This window comes from Haliotis rubra, unplaced genomic scaffold (assembly GCF_003918875.1).
Source record: "Haliotis rubra isolate DU_JTF1 unplaced genomic scaffold, ASM391887v1 Scf187, whole genome shotgun sequence".
Lineage (NCBI taxonomy): Eukaryota > Metazoa > Mollusca > Gastropoda > Lepetellida > Haliotidae > Haliotis > Haliotis rubra.
Window position 1 is genome coordinate 1,327,834 of NW_025765858.1, and position 20,429 is coordinate 1,348,262.

Sequence of the window (20,429 nt, forward strand, 5' to 3'; positions counted from 1 at the left end):
AGCTGTAGCCTTTACTTTACTTTTATTCTCAATAGACCACCAATGGTGGTATAAGAGTACATATCACACACATCAATTATTACATACAGTCAAAATGGCGGCACAGTACAACAATATATTGTAGAAAATCAGTTGTTGGTATAACATGTCTATTATCTAACTTTTGTTAGAAGAAAACTTGGGGAAAAGATGAGTCAATATAACGAAGATAACAATGTCAGCTCAAGCAGTCATCCTCCAGTTCTCGCTTCACAATGCAACATCAGAGGATGCGGGAAGATACCACTGTTCCACATGGCGTGATGACCCCATTCCCAATTGTCAGCACATGTTGTATGTACAACGTAGGTACACTAGTTCAAAAACATCACCATTGACGTATATTTCTGTGATATAACATGTTGACAGTTTCAGTGTCATCCCAGTAATATAGTATCGGAGGTCTTGTTGATAATCTGTGTGCTTCTGTACAGCAGTCGTTATTCGAGGTTGTCCGACAGGACATTCCTGTCCATCATTCACTTGATTGTCTGCTTTACAGGCTGCCGTGTCATGGCTATAGTATTGATGTCAAGCAAACATAGTTCCAGTTTAGGCATATCTTATGGATGGCGGCTGCTAGCGGTAGGGCAGGACATGCTTACACTTCTTTGTGAACACCTGGTGTCATTACTTCCTTTCAGAGGTCCGTTTATACAACCTTTCCAGCTATTTTCCTTTAACACTAAACTGAATGTCTTTCTGAGGATAGTCAGGACACGCTATTTATTTGACGTTTTGTTCGTATTGAGCAATTTAATTTGATTTTATGTGTTATTAAGGAAAACACGCTCACCCATACATCAGCGTCGTTGTCAGCACTACCAACATCGTTTTGACATGCAAAACCAAGTCGTCAATTGTACCTGTGGACCATGATCTTAGAATGATATACACGTGGAAGAGAAACGGACAAGATGTTGAAGTTGGTGGGAGGTTCCACGCTTCAGGACAAACCCTGGCTTTGATTGATGTGAAGAAAGAGGACCTGGGCAACTACTCATGTCAATGTACAGAGGAAGGTCTTGCATCCAACTGGAGTGATACAGTCGATCTCCAAATGCTAGCAAGTAAGTGCTGAATGCAAGAACTAGGCAGGTGAATCATAGAGCTGGTTTGGAGCTGATATCACAAATGTTCCATCATGTCTTCATCAACATGCAGACCTTCAATGACAAATATATTGTGTTCAGTTATATCGTGGTGGCAATGCTATTCAAAATAATTCAGTGAAAGGGCAATTCAGTTCAATATGAACTGTCTCAAAGAATATTTTGCCAGAGACGATACAAATATCTTGACCTGAGGCAACCCCGTGCAAGTAGACAGGTATACACGTACGTTGTTATCAGGTAGTTGAATTAAAGTGCAAAAAGTCATATGAGCCTTGTTTACAATATACTTATGGGAACAAGTAACTATGCTTGATATAAAGTTCATTGGAAAGAGCTTAATTCTGAAATGGAAAAATGCATCTCTGATTAAGATGCATGAGGGCTACACTACTTAAGTCGTTATTTATAATTCCCACGTGCAATTTAAATAATGTGAACAGCACATAATCCTTGTTAGCTACCATGTTCTGATAATGGCATTTTGTTTAACCGTAATGTCACATTGTGTTATAAATAAACATCTACACCCCGTTGGTATGATCTTGAGTCACATTGTCCAGCTATGAAGTGGATTTACAATCAGGATTGTAAGCATGATGCATGGTGAATACATCCCTTGTTACTGCTCAACATGTCCTACATTCTCATAACTATATTACAGGATACATGTAGAAGATATTTCCAAAGTTAAAGTGTTTGTGACAAAAACTGCATTCGACACCATTCCCTGTTTCGACATAGACAGAAACTGATAGTTGTCATGTGAAGCAGCAACGTGTTACACGTAATCATTCTTGCTCTGTTCACGCAGTAGGCAGGACGGTCGCCATTTTGTTGCGGCAATATGTCATTGCAAAAATCAGAATAAACTGAGAATCCCAAACTTGACAAGATTATGTCCCTTGTACAAAAAGTGTCTGACGACTGTGAAGAGCTAAGAGAACTAGTTGCTGCACTTGAGAGCGAGTCTTATCGCCTGGGAGCGAGGGCGGTGACCAAGAACCGTTGACGTCCCAATTTAACCGGCGCTCAAAAGATCAGACCAGACCCAAGTCGCAACTGGGGACGGAGATATTAAAGGTGAATACTGGAGTATTAGGGACACGGTTTCTAGTGTAAAACTAACCCCAGAATTACTGGTAAATGGCAGTCGTTAGGGAAGTAGATTGCAATACCAATGCACGTTATGTCTTTATTACTACAATGTAGTCATTCGGACTGTGGTAGTCGTCACGACCAGATTTTAGTCATCCTTCGAGTAGAGATAGCTTATCTACAAGACGAGTTTTCAGCGCTCGCAGTTCAAGGTCAGTTCGACCCGACTTTTTCGAGATTCTTCAGGTCACTTCAACGTAACACGTCAGAGTTTTAAAGAACCTTTGAAGCGCGGCAGCGATGTCTACTGTGTACCCTCCTCAGCGTAGCAGAGGCTTTCATCGAGGCAGAGGCGGTTTTCGCGGACGAGATGAGTGAAGGAGTATGTATGCCATTGGCAACAAGACCAGAGGGACTCCGACTTGACAATCATACATTTTCTCAGAAACAACATGTGTTTGTGTGAGACGAGATTCACCAACGGATCTCATGGTTTAATCTTTAAGGTTGCTGGTACAGAGTTTTTTGTGTGTGATAACGCTTATAGTCAGGTTTACAAGTCCTCATAGTTTTTCTCATGGTGGGCTAGCCTAATGGTTAAAGCGTTGGCTCGTCACGCCAAAGGCCCCGGGTTCGAATTCCCACATGGTACAATGTGCGAAGCCGATTTCCGGTGTCGTCCGCCGTGATGTTGCTGGAATATTGCTAAAAGCGGCGTAAAACCAAACTCAGTCATTCAGTCATAATTTACTACCTGTCATTAATTCTTGTAAGATATGATAGCTTCTACCTTTGTAGCCTTGTACTTATATTTTATGAGAGCTTCAGTAGTAACATTGGATACTTGTTACCTCCCCTATACCATCAGTTGGCAACACACGTATTACACTCTGTTCTACATACATGCATACACGTACAAACACGCATACACACACACACACACACACACAAACCCCTACACACATACACACTCAGACATATACACATACACAGGCAATCATAAAATCATACACACAAACCAAACCCCTCACACCACAAACTAGCATGATAAATCGGCACTGAACTAACTCCACGGACTCATCGAGACTCCATGAATGTTATCATTTTGACATTCAAACACTATTCCTATGCAACAAAAATATGTTTCTTTGGTCTAGGTGGGTCTACTTGTTGCTGACTTTGTTTGTCGAATGTATTTTCATGTAATTGTGGTAAGAAAGTGTAGTCATGAAGTGTATCCCTATTCGGTTTCAAATGTAAGAAGATTGTAGGGTTATGACTCCATAAGACACGTTAACTCATTTCACTTCTTTATGTATATGTGTATATAAAACGTTTCTACAGCTAGAAATGTCGAAGTACCAATGTAAGACCTCTTTTGAAATAACGGTGTTGATGGTATTCCACTTGCATGTGCTTATTGTTTTAATGTTGCATTCGTGCACTAGTGTAAACCATTTTATGTAGAGATGGAGTTATTTATGTTGGTGAGGGGGATGCAAGTCTTATACTTGTTTAGACTGGAGCTCACACCTTTGGTGTGACGGACTGAAGTCATGTCTTGAAGTATCTGTATTATATAACGTCAGTGATACCATAATAGCAGGGATAAATAGTTCCTCGTGTTATAGCTGTGGTAGCGTCATACATAATTAGAAATAAACATATCAGTTGTACATGTACAAACAAAAGACAATGTACGGTTTTAGCAAATCAGCTGGCTTTAAAATGGCAGTGCAAAGATAGAAAGGCCTGTTTCTATCTGTTATAAGCCATAATGTAATGTGAGTTTTATTGCCCTAACGACATGTACGCTAAAAACACTACAACTTCAGGAAATCAAATGGCATTAAAATATTTGCGCTGAAAAGAAATGATGTTTTCACTTTTATCCACGACAATGTTCTGAATGTTCTGTGATGTTATTTCCCTAATAACAATGCATTTTCCCCAGAACTTGAAGTTGGAGAACTGACAGTGAATGGAACAACATGCAAAACTGTAAAAGAAAATCAAGTTGTCGTCTTCAGGTGTATGGTTGAGGGTCCTCCATTCGCAGCTGTGTCTCTTATTCAGGAAAGTACTTTGGTCTCAGTGGATATGTCCAGGACACAACAAAATGTGTATGAACATGTTATGGTTGTACGGAAGTGTTCTCAGCTCGGGGTGTATTCTTGTAGAGCCACGAATGTTGCCGGTACATCAGAAGATGAACAACATACAGTTGTCTTGAAAGGTTTGTCTCGATTTTAAAACCACCGTGTCATGGTAATTCATTTCAACAGAGTAAACAAAAGTACATACACACTCAAACGCTTCTATTTCTGCCCTTTTCTATATTCACCATTAGATATACAGATGTCGGATAGATTCAAATGCATACTTTTGGGTTATTCGGTTCATCAGATTGCTATCGTTTCGTAGAAGGAACTGAAAGGTTAGTCACTCATACGCCTGCGTTTGCCGACTTTTCGTTATTCGTCACTACATGGGGTCTGATAGATAAACGCTTGTCACACTGAGGCCCAGTGTTCAATTTGGCACAATGGGATAGTGTGTGGAAGACATTATTGGTGCCATGGATGATTATCTAAATGTGCACATCTCCTTTCAGGAATGCCACGTGAACAAGCATCACATGCTTCTGTGATCATTGGAAAGACTCATTCGATGGTTATCAGCATTACGCTGTGTTCATACCCTGGACCATCGAAACCAAAACTGGGCTTCACACAGTCAGGCAATCTTAGAGATATTACCAACATAAAGAAGTATGACCTGGCAACCAAGAATATACCACACAATGTATTTGAATATTCATTCATTATACATAATATCACCGACGCAGACTTTGGGGTATACAAATTCAGTGTGGAATATAATCACTCTTCAACTGATTTCAATATTTCTGCCTCCAAAAAAACAGGTACGAAAAGTTGACATCATATATCATCTTGTAAAGTAGAATGAATGTTAATGGATCTCTGAAACATACAAACTGAAAACTTTGATGTTGCATAGTCAAGTGAAATGAACACAGTAATAGTATTAAACCTGTAACAACTATGTTGGTGCACTTGCAGATATTCCAGGAAGGAGTCTACATCTTGTTGTTGGTTGTTCAGTGGCCGCGATCGCTATAGTCCTGGCCATCATTGCTGGTGTCATCCTGTCACGATTCAACCAGATACGAGGTAAGATACATGCCGTTCAACAAATAATTTACACCATTTTTGAGACATTATACTTGTGATATTTCACAACGGGAATCTGAACATGTAAATTACATTTAAGGGGTCTAACATTTATCAAGTAATCAATATAGATATCGTTTTCAGAATATCGAGTACATACCTCTAACCTTCATTTCGCGTTTCAAGTATCTTCGAGAATCTTGAGTATAACACTAAATTTATTATCGTTATCATTTTTCAGACTACTGGCACCTAAGGCAAGTAGTATCTCTTTATTCTTCTATTGTTGGAACATGTCATTTATATATATTACCGTGTGATCGTGTATATGCATGCATTACAGAGCGTTTTGGTAACCCCAGTATAATCCACAGGTTTAGATCGTACATGACACCCATGCAGAACATGCCAGAACATATCGATGATCGAGAGTATGCTGAAATCGACGATGCTGATTTATCTGGTCGTGGAGCAGGCAACATTGTGCAACCTGTTGTTGATGTCCCGGATGATAACAACATTCCACCTGCATGCGGTGCAAGACACAGGCGGGAGAGGCAGCAGATGGAATGTGAGGATGATGAATATGAAGAGATGAGACCCCTAGATGCTACCAACAGAGAAGAACACCTAACAGAGCAAGGCAGGACAGCTGAAATGCAGCAGCCTGACATGGATATTAAGGAAGACATTACGGATGAGATGATCATGACATTACCTGGCTCCCATGTTCATTCAGAACCCAGGATTGTTGTTGGTGATTGGTCGGCTGAAGGAAGAGAATCTGGAAATATGGCACCAGCGATTATAAATGAGTTTGCAGAAACAAGCTTCATGACTCAAGAACCTAATGAAACAGGCACTGATAAATTACCCGCTGCCGGTGGAATGTATTCAGGAATAGAATAGGTGGGATGTCAGCAATTGAGGCAGAAGAAGATGATCCCTTGGTGGAAGGAAGAGATGATTTTGCTGAAAGTGAATCGCTTGATTTGCCTTCCAACAGATATGCGAGTCTGATGCCGCACCAACCTGTAGATACTTACACAGCGTTGGACAATGATGATGATATTGCGCATGATTAGTACTCAAATATGTGTGCATTTATCGAAGGACAACACTCACAAATTGTATCAAACTGCGTGATAAATCCATTGCACAAATACTTCGATGAACCTACGGCATGTTTATGGAGTTGATGCATGACACGTACTCTGCCATGTGTTACAAGTGCTTCGTGTGAATATGTATGAGATGGGTACACACACCTGTATCAATCAGTCTTTCTGTAATGAGTGCTTTGCGATAAGGCCCAGGGATGTTAATCCTTTTGATATTAACCTGTAATGCTGTCAGTATATTATATATGTTTGTGTTGATTTATGTAAAACTGTATACAATGTACCCACATTGTGTGCCAAATACCGATTGTATTGATGCTTTTGTGGTATCACCAGCTTTTAGCACTGTACTGTTTGTTACACGCACTAAGAGAGATCAGGGGAGGAGAGTGTGTACAGTTATCTCTCCGTCTTTTCTTGTAGACTGAGCGCTTTGTGTTATTTTCGTTATATTGCAGATTCTTCATTTCGTCAAATATTAAATAGTTCAGCATTAATAACAGCTATTCATGTATGTGTTTTAACCTAACAAAAATGTGCTGCTAAACCCCGAAAGCTGTAGTAAGTAAACTGTACATATTGTCTATATTATGAGATGTTTTTGTGTCAATTGTCAATAGACTTTTCAAAGTCTAATACTGGCAACAAATACACTGTATATATTTCTTGAGATGTTTTTACTGTCAGTTCTCGACAGGTTTTTATAGCCTTAACATATTCCTTTCTATTATACAAATTGTTCTCAATTACATGGAACGTGGTATTCCGCATTCATGATCCAGAGCATTATGTGTGTATCACTGACTCTCAAATGACAAACTGTTCAGCATGGAACTCGGGGGCAAGCTTTCGATAATCTGAGTTTGTGAAAGAAGTATAAGTTCAATTCGGAAAATATTACAACAATGTAGTGAAACCTTCACTTACTCATTATTCGTCAGAAACACGCCGACGACTTAAGTTAGTGTAAAATATCTTTTTTTACGAATCTTAATAGATATATGTACATATAACTGTTACATATAATAACATTTATTTGACAAGATTTTTAATTACATATTCCGTGATAGTTTCAACATACGAGTGCCACAAAGCCTTAAATAGTCAGTGGGAGAATTACTTTGATCTAGAAATTCTGTTTCCGCTTTAGACGACTGGATAACACTTTTAACGCTTCATGTACCGATCTGTATCATTATGAGTATGATTTCCTGTTTACATTTCCATTACATTAGCTTTTGTTCCAGCTTGTATTCAACTGCTTATTTCAATAAATACCTTAAACGGTTTCTAGCATGCGTTTGTGTGTCAACGAAATTTGATTTGGGGCGTTACTTGTCACCAGAAATGCAAACTGTGTATTGATGTGAACTTAAAGGATTCCTACAACAGGGAATCAATCTAAAATGACTCAGTCATTGTCCTACATTGTTTCAGTCTCTAAATAATATGATGCAATGTTCATAAGAAGATCACCCCTGTGAGACACAATACATTGTAGAAACATTCCGACTGGAGGAAGGTTTGTCTATAGCTAAGCGGGTCACGCATGGGTTCGAATCCCCACATGTGGCCCCGCCGTGATAATGGTGGACATTTGCTAAAGAGGCGTGAAACTCTCACCCCCCACTGTAGCTATGCAGGTTGAGTCGTGGTTTCAATAACCGAGGCATATTTGTAACGATAAGTCATGTTACAACAAGGAAACCGGAAGATACTCCCATTGAACAAGCTGTATTCTGAAGTTTCACAAAAACAAGACATGTGTGTTTGCGTGGGATCGGATCCTTTATTATTAACCCTTCACACGTTTCTTGAGAGTGAGTGAATGTTGATATTCAAACAAATACTGGTGTCTGTGCTTACATCCTGGTTCCTGTAAAATGTTGGTGTGTGCGTGAGAACATGCTTGCGTGCGAGTCCCTGTAAGTGTGTGCATGATATGAAGAGCTAAACAAACTGTTGCATTGATCATTAATTAAAACTTAAAACATGTTTGTTTGCCCTAGCATATGTCATCAAACTCCTCGGAGTAATCAGAAACTGTGGCTGTACTGTCGACGTGTGTGGTCATGAATCAATACTGAATGAAATGCAAGAAAACCGAAACAAGGTTTTAACAATATTTAACCCTGGTCACCGGACTCGATCCTATATTAGAAACAAATCTACATCACACACTGAAAGATGTTTCCCAATTTAACGAGTCTTCTAACAGAAGATGAGTGCAATCGCCCATGATTAAAAATACCTTCTGAAAGTTTAAAGTTTAAAAAGATATTACAGTTGCCTCAGTTTCAGTGTTGCCTTACATTGACAGCATCACCACACATTTCAGTATTCCACATTTGGGTTCTTGTTCCGGTGTGGTGCTGATTTCATGTCAGCATTTTTATTTTATTTTTATTTTTATTTTTGTATTATTGTCATTATTATTTTTTCTTTCTATTTTATCTGGGATTTATTTTATTCCTTTATTTTGACAAATTTGGTTCCTTCTATTTGAGCTATGTGTCAGTTCCATAGGATTCAATCTAACTTTGAACACGATTGAGTGACGTAATGTAGCTGCAACGATTTGCTGGGTTTGATTCCAACATTCCCTAATCACGATCATAATTGCATCAGCACTATATATTCACTTGTAATTGGTTGGTTGTCGTTTAACGCCGTACTCGGCAATGTCACAGCTATATGACGGCGGTCTCTAAATAATCGAGTCTGGACTGGACAATCCTGTGATCAACTGTATGAGCAAATTCAATGATTTGTGTCAACCAAGTCAGAGAGCCTGACCACCCGATCCCGTTAGTCACCTCTTACGACAAGCATGGGTAGCTGAAGACAAATACTAACCCGGATCTTCACGACTCTCTTCATACGCTCCACTTACAAGGGGGCGAATCCATTTCACAGAAAGTGGCACCTTGGTGGAACATAACATGGTACATGTTGAGCTTTAGGGTTCAAACAAACCCACAATTGACCGGCCCATGTTATAGGATAACTGTCATATCTGCACTGGTATTTCTTGGAGTATTTCCTGATCGTAGGGTAGGAAAACAACACCACACATTTTCCGACATTAAACCGTACCCTTCAATCTATACTAAGCAGCAAAAGAAACGTCAGTTTGGAATTTTCCTTCGCAGAAACAGATAACTGTAAACTCATTTAATGTTTTGATTGTATATTTTTGACAACATTTCCAACTTTACATGAGCAAAGACATTCCTTCCCAAACTCAGAATGGAACCCAGGAAATGAACCTGATCTCTGAGATGGTACGGTGTTCTCCATGTTTTTCATGCAACTCATGCTGCATGTGCTGTTCACAAGGACCAGCCCTATAAAATGCACCCCAAAAAACCTGGTAGAAACATTCCGATTACAACGTCAGCAGCATGCCCCTTCTCACGACAGCTAAGAGGAACTAGGCGCTAGGAAGACTTGAAGCTGGCCACACTGCACAAGCCGTTGCCAATCACTTCCAGGTCAACGTTCCGACCATCTACAGGCGGCAGCAACGTTTCAGGGCCACCAACACCACAAATGATCGCCCCCGTACTGGCAGACCAAATGTGACCACAAGACGACATGTTGTGCGACAGCATGTACAGAATCCCTTCATGCAGGCATCCGAAACAGCACGCCAGACAGTGGGAACACACGGAAGACCAATCAGTACTGATACAGTACGCCGACGTCTTAACCTCCAATTCCGTAGACCTTACCGTGGACCTATCCTCACCCCTCGTCATCGGCGTGAAGGTCTACAGTTTGCCCTACAACACCAAAACTGGCGATACAGGCAATGGAGAACTGTTCTGTTCACAGGTGAGAGTCGGTACTGCGTATCAACTGCAGATGGCAGAACAAGAATATGGCGACGACGTGGCCAGCGTTGCTCAAACCAATGTGTTATGGAAAGAGACTCATTGGGAGGTGCAAGCAGAATGGCATGGGATGGAATAGGCCTGAACCAGAGAGTTGGTCCTGTGGTGTTCCAGAACCTACGTCCAGGGAGAGGAGCGGTGCGCTACATCGACCAAGCTCTCAGACCGTACGTCATACCACATTTCGCACGTCACCGGAACAACATTTTCCAGCATGATAATGCCCGGGCCCATACTGCCAGAGCTACACGGGACTTCCTAGAGCAGAAAAGTGTCAACAGTATGCAGGGGCCAGCCCTTAGTCCTGATTTAAACCCAGTTGAACATCTTTGGGGTGAAGATTAGAGGAGACTGAATAATGTCATACCAAGGCCGAACAGAGCCGATATATTGCGCCAGGCCTTTCTCAGAGTGTGGTTCAAGGTGCCAATGGCCTTCATCAATCGATTGGTGCACTCCATACATAGACGCTGTGCTGCAGTTATTGCCGCTCGTGATGGTCACACTAGATACTGAAGTCAAGAGTCTGAATGGACTGCACACGTTCACGTAATGTCTTGGAATTGTGCTGAGTTAAGCATTGATGTGTCAAGATATTGTACACAAAAAATGTTTTTGATCCGCTTTTTATGTCCATTTCTGTAATGATTTGATTACAGTGCCTATCTAATTTTGAATTCGTACTGACGTATTTTTTGCTGCTGAGTATATATTCCCACTCTGAAAAAATTCCTTGTTGAATTGCGTCTAATATTTGTCAAAGGTTTGTTTCATAAATGTGTTTGTTTCTTTGTTTTCCTTGTCGCGGAAATTGTGTTTCAATCTATACTGTTAAAATATCATACTTTATGGAAGCGTATTCTTCGTAGATCATATGAATACGTAGACGATACTTTCATCTATGTTAAAGATACTTTCATCTACGTTATAGATACTTTACCTCTACGCCGATGAAACTACAATTTACGTATATGATACCAGTATCTATGTCGGAAAAGGTATCATCTATTGCTCGATGTGTTTGACTTCAAACTTCGATGAACGTTCGTTTCAAGTTTACATTATATACAACTTGGATTGTAACTTCACGGCATATACTAACGGTCTCAGAAAAGACAGGCACGATTATAAAATCATATATTGAGATGAAAGTCCCCTGTACGAAGATGAAAGTATCCCCTACATATAATCGATGAAGGTATCTTCTATGTAGATGAAAATATCCTCTCACTAGAAGAAGGTATCATCCATGAAGATGAAAGTATCAACTACGTAAATGAAACTAGCCTCTCTGTAGATGGAAGCCTTAACTACGAAAAGTGAGTGAGTGAGTTAAAATTGTACTTCGCATCGGCAGTATTACAGCCATATAGCGATGAAAACAAGGTAATCATTTTAAAATATCTGTCGACAAAGGACGGTAAAACCAACTAGACTATCACAGATAGATATATTTAAAACTAGTAATTAAGTCTAAAATACTTTAACTATAGAGGACGATACAATATAAAAACTGGCTATAGATCGCCAACAACTGAAGGTGGATCACCATACTAGTGTCCATGGGTACTTACAGTCCCTTTGCTACCTGCATGGATCCTAGTTGGATTTACACCATCCCTTCAGCCGCTGGCGATTGTAGGAAAAGTGTAGCCGAAATTTTAAAAGAACAAAAATACTACGACATAAAATCCGGTAAGCTTAATTTTCACTTTGAAAGTGTTGGAACATACGTACAATGAGGACAATAATTTCAACTACGAAGAAGAATGCATCTTCTAAGGAGATAAAAGTAACCTTTCAGTAGACAGCCACAGTACACAGTCTTGAACACGATGTTATTCCCCTTTTTGCCTCAACTTACGTGAGTGGTTAACGTGTTCGTTCATCACGCCGAAGGCCCGGGTTCGATTCCCCACATGGGTGAGGGAGGTGAAATGGGGTTTAACGTCGTGCTTGAGAATATTTCGCTCATATGACGACGTGCATGGGTGTGTATGTGTGCCTGCTGGTACTAGCCCAGACTGAAGCTGGTCTTATAGGACTAGCTCACTGAGATACCATGCCGTAGTTAAGCATGAATACCCCACTCAGACACATTATACTGACTCCGAGCTTTGTTGTACCCATTTAGGCAGAGCGCCAGGCAGGGACCAACAAGTACCACATTTTGGTATGACGCGGCGGGGACCGAACCCGCAACCTTCCGTTCTCCGGATGGACGCTCTATCCACTACACCACGGAGTTAGTACCCCACATGGGTATAATGTGTGAAGCCCATTTCTGGTGTCCACATACCAGTTATTGCTGGGATATTGCTAAACGCGGCGTAAAACTAAACTTACTCACTCACAAACCTTACGTTTGTAACGTCTCATGTGTAAACTGACTTACTGAGGTAGGGGATGAGTACCGTGTCTTGAAGTGTTCACATCATGCAGGATGAAGACAGGCAGATGTTATATGTTGATGTCTTTTCTTTAAAAAAACAACAACAAAAAACAAAACAAAACAAATCTCAGCTTCCTGTTCATTCGAAGTTAAGGTTTCAATACTTCTGGAAACATTTTGTGCACAGGTAACTGAACGACAGTAAGATAAATTACCGTCCTCAGTGTTTTACATGTCTGAAGATCTTATGTGAAAGTTGAATAAGAACAGGATTAACGCATACACATACTGATGTTCTCAAAAGACATTATTCAGCTCATTTTCTAAAGAGTGAGTGAATGAGTGAGTGAGAGTTTTATTTGAATCTACCTAATTATAAGACCTATAAGATCTATATTATATAATATTCCAGCTATATGGCGGCGATCTGTAAATAATCGAGTCTGGACCAGACAATCCAGTGATCAACAGCATGAGCATTGATCTGCGCAATTGGGAACCGATGACATGTGTCAACCAAGTCAGCGAGCCTGACCACCCGATCCCGTTAGTCACCTCTTACGACAAGCATGGGTTACTGAAGGTTCCTCCCAACCCGGACCTTCACGGGTTGGAATGCATAACGAATAATACAAGATCATTCAGGAACAGCCATTGTTCAAAAGCAACCTCGGTCATAAAAACCAATGGCAATGACTAACCAGTAGTCATCTGTTTACCGAAGAAATTACAACGTGAATGTTGGAATTATATACCATGCATGATAATGACCAGCTGTTTGCTGCAAAACACAATAACGATGATATTATCGTGATAACGACTTTAATACAGAAAACTTTTGAATGTGCGCTGTGAATATATTAATGGGTAAATGAATGGATATTACTGACAGAACTTGATCATTTGTGACAGCATTTAAAGGAAGACCCAAGTGGCTTCAGCCAGCTGACACGATGCAGAACACACGACTCCGTGGCCTACACTATAGTGAGATTGGTTGGTTGGCTGGCTGGTTGTTTAACGCCTAACAGCAACATTACAGCTATGCGGAGTCGGCCTGTAAATATTCGAGTCTGGACCTGACAATCTGGTTGGTTGGTGGTTTGTTGTTTAACGCCGCACTCATCAATATTCCAGCTATATGGTGGCGATCTGTAAATAATTGAGTCTGGAACAGACAATCCAGGGATCAACAGCATGAGCATCGATTGGGATACGATGACATGTGTCAACCACGTCAGTTAGCCTGACCACCCTAAGTGAGGTGAGATGAAATTGTGTTTAACGTCGTGCTTGAGAATATTTCGCTCATATGACGACGTGCATGCGTGTGTATGTGTATGTGCGGCTGCTTGTACTAGCCCAGACTTAAGGTAGTTTTATAGTGCTAGACCACTGAGATACCATGCCGCAGTGAAGCATGAATACCCCACTCAGACACATTATACTGACTCCGAGCCGACCAGCCCTTGTTGTAACCATTAATGCCGAGCGCCAGGCAGGGACCAACAAGTACCATGTTTTAACGTCTTTTGGTATGACGCGGTCGGGGATCGAACCCGCGAACTTCCGCTCTCTTTCTGGTGTTCCCGGTCGTGATATTGCTGGAATATTGCTAAAAGCGATATTAGTTGCAATTGCATTTTAAGAGCATGCTACATATACAAAAGTTTTCATTTCGTTGTTGGTTATTTTGCTATCATCTGAAAGGTAACTAAATGACAATGATGTGAAAAGTTATAATGTATAAGCCATAAAATTACACATAGTCTGAAAATGATAAAGATAACTCCATATACATGTTGAAATATATTCTCTTCAGCATAAACCACAAAATAGTTGTAAAAAAATGTGTCAATGAATCACTGAAAATCAGTGATAACACCAGGTGTCCACTAAAAGAGCAATCTTATCTTTCCATATCTGTAGATAGCCGAATACTTAGATCCATGGTTCATCATACTGATTCACGGTGGACACTGATTTCATACTGGAACAGTCGTCCATGTCTATTCCAGTCATGCGCAGTACACTATCTTTCTTGAGTCGTAAATGGCGCAGTTCATGGTAACCGCAGCTATTCGTGTAATCACGTCGCAGATTGGTTCCCTCTTCTCGTCTTTGAATAGCTCCTGCCTGCGATTCCCAGACGTCTTCAATTTCAAAGTATATCCGATTGTCGGCCATGGTCGGCGCCAAGGCTGGAGCAGGGGATGATGACGACCTGCAACCATAGGGTAGGTTTAAATATATATATATATATATTTTTACGCTGACCCCCACAGCAACTCCACGTACATAATCAGCAGCCGTACATATTTAACTACATGACAAAACCAATCTCTATATGTTCTCGCAACAAGATCAAGCACACGCCCCTAAAGACAAGTTGCTATCCTACATGTTCTTGCAACAAGGTCAAGCACACGTCCCTAAACAGCAAGTTGCTATCATACATGTTCTTGCAACAAGGTCAAGCACACGTCCCTAAACGACAAGTTGCTATCCTACATGTTCTCGCAGCAAGGTCAAGCACACGCCCCTAAAGACAAGTTGCTATCCTACATCTTCTCGCAACAAGATCAAGCACACGTCCCTAAACGGCACGTTGCTATCCTACATGTTCTGGCAAACAAGGTCAAGCACACGTCCCTAAACGACAAGTTGCTATCCTACATGTTCTCGCAACAAGGTCAAACACACGTACCTAAAGACAAGTTGCTATCCTACATGTTCTCGCAACAAGATAAAGCACACGTCCCTAAACTACAAGTTGCTATCCTACATGTTCTCGCAACAAGGTCAAGCACACGCCCCTAAACGGCACGTTGCTATCCTACATGTTCTAGCGGCTTGTCAAAAAAGTCTAAGTTTTTCAATAGATGGTAAAACCGTGTGTGTCGAAAGACAGTGATGGCTGTGGTCATAGTCATCATCACATAGTTGTTCATAAAAGTATTAAATAATCAAAAGCAATTTCACTTGACATCAAGATAATCTGGCAACCTTTGAAATAAAGACATTTGGGTATTCTATCATCCTATAAGTATTTGTTTGTCTATTGTTTAACGCGGCAATATTCCAGCTAAATGTGTTCCAGTGATCAACATTATGAGCATCGATCTACACAAATGGGAGGTCAACGAGCCTGACCACCCGCACCCGTTACTCGTCTCATACGACAGACATAGGTTGCTAAAGACCCATTCTAACCCACGGGGGAGACAAGCATGGATGCACTGAAGATCAATTCTAACCCGGATCTTAAAGTAACCTCACCCGATGCGTAAGTGTTTTGGCAACCTATGTAAAACCTCGCTTGCTAACATGCCTGAAACATCGGAGTGTTCTGTCAACCAGTTACACCGGCATTTTAACCTTCATCTTCTGAAACTTGTTCGTGTAAACAGGTGTGTCTGAACAACATGTACTTTGGCAGCTGCCTAACACTGGACTGGTGTCTGTACTCGTTATGCAAAACTCACTCACTGTTTCACTTTCCTGGTAACTGTTTCCCATGTCATATTGAACCTGACTTCAGTATCGAAACACACTGTCAATAACATTCATATAACACAAATCATACGGGTGTTTTATTCAAGCCAGGTATGTCCCTTCTGTTTATCAAAACCCATTCATCCAATATTAATTAACACGGTAAAACCTACCTTGTGTTCCAGTCTCCTGAAGAAACAATAAGCAAGTTAAAGATAAAGAAAAACGTCTGACAATAGGCTAAGTTGCAATTCATCACAATTCATCACATTCAAATATAGATGAATAAGTTTCAAAACCAAACGCTGCATTAGACTTGTAACATATGTTTATACCTTTACACACAAAAGTGAATAAGGTATGTTTCATGATGCAAATTATTATTTTCCCGAATAATGCCCCAAATCATACACCGGCAAGTGTGTGTAGTTAGTAGTAGCATAATAAAACTATATATAAGGATAGAGATGCTGGCGGAAATGTTACTTGAGGCATGTGCTTTGAAAGACGTGAGGGTTGGCGATGATTTCACGTCAATAGGAGGGGAATTCCATAGAGATGCAGTAGCAAACGGGAAAGATGTTGCACCAAATGATTTCAAATTGTAACTTGGAACAGTTAGAATGAAATGTTGAGAAGGACGTAGAGTTCTTACTTGAGCGTAATGGCATAAAAGATACATATATGTGTGAGCCGCTGTAACCCAAGTCCGACGTGTTTGTCACCAGAAATTGGCGCCACACAGTGTATCCAGTTGGGCAATTATCTGAGTGAGTGAGTTTAGTTTTACGCCGCACTCAGCAATATTCAAGCTATATGGTGGCGGCCTGTAAATAATCGAGTCTGGACCAGACAATCGAGTGATCAACAGCATTAGCATCGATCTGCGCAATTGGGAACTGATGACATGTGTCAACCAAGCCAGCGAGTCTAACCACCCGATCCCGTTAGTCGCCTCCTAAGACAAGCATGGGTTACTGAAGAGTCATTCTAACCCGGACCTTCACGGGTCGGCAATTATCTAAATGTATTCGTTCAGTGCTTGGATAACACCACTCTTGGTATATATGTACACTAGCGATGAAACAGTTCACCTATACCTATGCAATGGTATCATCGGTGTTCTCACTTTCCAGGGATCAGCTGATTTATCGATTACAAATGCAAAACTGAAATTAAGGAAATCCTGCCTCGTCGTCGTTTAAATGTTCTACGACAAATAAGAACACCGATCACGGAGATGATGAACATTGTAGCGACAGAGAATCCAATACTGACAACAATGAGGTTCTCCAGCCCTCCTGGAAGTGACAGGTTCATGTTAAATATTTGGAAAACATTGAACACCGTTCTACAGTACGTTTGGGTTTAACATGTCATTGCAAAAAGATACAATGTGTTGACTACTTAGAAACAAATTCCATCTGGTGGAAAGGCTTTGCTTGTTAAGTTTCATGTTTCTTTGTTGGTTAACGCCGCACTCAGCAATATTCCAGCTGTATGGCGGCGGTCTGTAAATACTCGAGTCTCGACCAGACAATCCAGTGATCAACAGCATGAGTGAGTTTAGTTTTACGCCGCACTCAGCAATATTCCGGCTGTATGGCGGCGGTCTGTAAATACTCGAGTCTCGACCAGATTATACAGTGATCAACATCGCGAGCATCGATCTACGCAATTGGTATGGGCGTTTGTTTAAAGGGAAATAGCTGTGAATACCATATAGCTGGATCACTGAACATCAGTGATAACACCGGGTGTTCACACTTGTTTAGCGAGATACGTTTCATTAATGTGCTTGGATGACGGATAGTCCACGTGTAGCATACACAAAGAGGGATATTGTAGGGAAATAGAAATGATGATTGGAACAAAGGTTCGAATTCATGTGGACTGCAAGTGTATGTGTGTTTTTTATGCCTTTGTTCTTGTGTTCTTAAGTTCGTACGGCGTGCATGTGTGTGTGTTTGAGGGTGTGTGTCTGAGGGTGTGTGTTTGAGTCTGACTGTGAGAGAGAGAGAAAGAGAGTGTGTGTGCGTGTGAGAGAGAGTGCGTTAGTGTGAGAGAGTGCGTGTCAGTGCGGACATATGTGTGAGTGAGTGTATCTGTCTGTATGTATGTCTGACTGTCTGTCCGTCTGTCTGTATGTATGTCCGTGTGTTTGTGTAAACATTACACACCTTTCTCAGACGCCTTTGTGGTTGTGGCCAGCTTTGAAGCAGTCGACGGTGTCAGCCCATCAGAAGGTGATGTGGACATTCCAAAGGTCGTGCTGTTATTCGTTGCTGCCAAGAAGTAATTTATACGCTTACAATCCTATACAAATTATTTACTCTTGCCACTCGACCTGAGATGGATTAATTTCTGCTTGTTGAATACACTGATACATGTCCTGCTCTAATCTAGGAAAAGTCTAAGGCAATGTGTATTTGAATGAAAGGAAAGCGTCAATTCTGAGCAAATGTTTATATGGAAATATACACGTACCAGATGTTGTATTAGCATCATCATCAGCTGGTACAGAGGAGGAATTGACTGTGGTTGGCTCCACTGTTGTCAGATCATCTCTCACAGTCGAAGTGGACGTCATATATCCTGTGTTAACATGCACGTCCAATGTAAATATAGGCAGAGGGGCTGGCTATAATAATCGATAATCGGAAATATCGTTGATAGGATACATTATTAAACATTATCGATATGAAAATTGTGTTACCTATAGTGCATTAACTTTTGAGATAGAACAAGTAATAATTTTCTCACACACTATGCCATTTTAGGACGTAATTCATGGGCTGCTTCTACGTTAAGTTCAAGAAGCTGTGTTTTTAATAATACATGCAAAAATATGCCCCCGCTCACCGGTGATGTGAAACATTTTCTTTCATTCAGACATTTATCACATTTTCGCTCTTGATGCCTCTTCGATATTTATTTATAGACATTATGCAACTGGAATTGAACACGGTAGTTCTGTATTTTCTCCTCTGATTATTTTTCTGTGTTCAACTTTTACCAGATGAAACAGAATTTGCATAACATTTTTGGATTAAAGAAACCTTTTTCTTCAAGCAAAATTCAAGTTCCTGCAAAGCATTATCCTTTACCTTTAGTAGAGCTTTCTTCAGATTGTGAAGCTGGTACAGTCACAGTGTCATCTAAAACATTTATTGATGTTTAAGTACGAATTATGCACAAAGGGAAGGTTTAGTATATAGTTTGGTATATTTCCCTGTTGTTTGACTGTTCGCTAAACGAAACAATATATGCGTTTGTAATGATTCAGATTTAGTCCTCACAGTATTTCTATCGTGTAGCTCACACGGACACAGAGCAACTATTCTCAATATTTGATCTGAGGTTTCCTACAACCATTAAGACAACATTTTCACTGATTAAATGATATTACTCATATACCTTACCTGTAGTGGATGTTCTGACAGACCGTGAAGCTAGAACGGTGACAGTAGCATCGAAAATACGAATATATTATATCATATATAACACTTATATCAATTTATCTTAGAAACGGAAAAAAAGATTAATCCTAGTCACGTACATTATCAGGTTGTGAACGGGCTGTTGAAAAAACACAGAATTCATTGTTTACAAAGTAAACATCAATAAGTATGTTTATCAAATTTTGTAAAGCTGGTCTAGTAATATAGTACAAATGATTTTAGAAAGATACTCGCTTCCTTTAGCTCAAATTACAAAGGCAATTTCACCTACTGGAAACGATCAGGAAGTGATCCCAGGAACAGCCTGTCTGTCCACGAGGCTTCAAGCTACAGTAGTACCTCCCAGAATCAGATGATGTGATGTTAGAGAGTTGGAACTCTACAGCAATTGTAGCCAATGAAGTGATGACCTTCATAACTTTGATCCTGGTCCAGTAGGCTTCCCGTATGTAGATTTTGGTGGAGTCCATCTCGAACACACGTCTGTCAGTAGGACCGATCACGTAGATCTTTGTCTGGTGTACGGATGTGTTCATGGAAAACAACGCATTGTCTCCCACTTGAGCTTCAGTGTTTTTCCTGTGAGAGTCAGGTATATCTGTAACACAGTAAATGTTCCCT

The 20,429-nt window shown here is 40.5% G+C and overlaps 2 protein-coding genes across 4 annotated transcripts in view; one reads left to right on the forward strand and one right to left on the reverse strand.

Moving 5' to 3' along the window:
• Window positions 1–200: 200 nt before the first annotated feature.
• LOC124274056 (neural cell adhesion molecule 1-B-like) lies at window positions 201–6,357 on the forward strand. Its single transcript, XM_046709385.1, has 7 exons — window positions 201–344; window positions 822–1,109; window positions 4,204–4,485; window positions 4,864–5,175; window positions 5,333–5,443; window positions 5,685–5,700; window positions 5,818–6,357. The coding sequence occupies exons 1-7, from the start codon at window positions 215–217 to the stop codon at window positions 6,350–6,352; spliced, it is 1,674 nt and encodes a 557-aa protein (XP_046565341.1). The 5' UTR covers window positions 201–214; the 3' UTR covers window positions 6,353–6,357.
• Window positions 6,358–14,648: 8,291 nt separating this feature from the next.
• Window positions 14,649–20,429, reverse strand: part of LOC124274054 — a 193,048-nt gene continuing 187,267 nt past the window's right edge. For 2 of the 3 annotated variants that reach the window (XM_046709382.1, XM_046709383.1), the window contains exons 9-12: window positions 18,528–18,632; window positions 17,538–17,648; window positions 16,521–16,536; window positions 14,649–15,076 (exon numbers count right to left, since the gene is read on the reverse strand). In XM_046709382.1, the coding sequence (XP_046565338.1) occupies window positions 14,794–15,076; window positions 16,521–16,536; window positions 17,538–17,648; window positions 18,528–18,632 (515 nt within the window). In that variant the 3' untranslated portion in view covers window positions 14,649–14,793. Of the gene's footprint in view, window positions 15,077–16,520; window positions 16,537–17,537; window positions 17,649–18,527; window positions 18,633–18,834; window positions 18,943–20,429 lie in introns of all 3 variants that reach the window. The other variant, XM_046709384.1, reaches the window with a different exon arrangement.

Bases quoted from the DNA above. Each gene is read 5' to 3' on its own strand.
- LOC124274056 (XM_046709385.1), top strand. From the start codon at position 215: ATGTCAGCTCAAGCAGTCATCCTCCAGTTCTCGCTTCACAATGCAACA. The intron at 345-821 runs GTAGGTACACTA...TGTGTTATTAAG, and splicing joins GCACATGTTGTATGTACAAC to GAAAACACGCTCACCCATAC. The intron at 1,110-4,203 runs GTAAGTGCTGAA...CATTTTCCCCAG, and splicing joins CGATCTCCAAATGCTAGCAA to AACTTGAAGTTGGAGAACTG.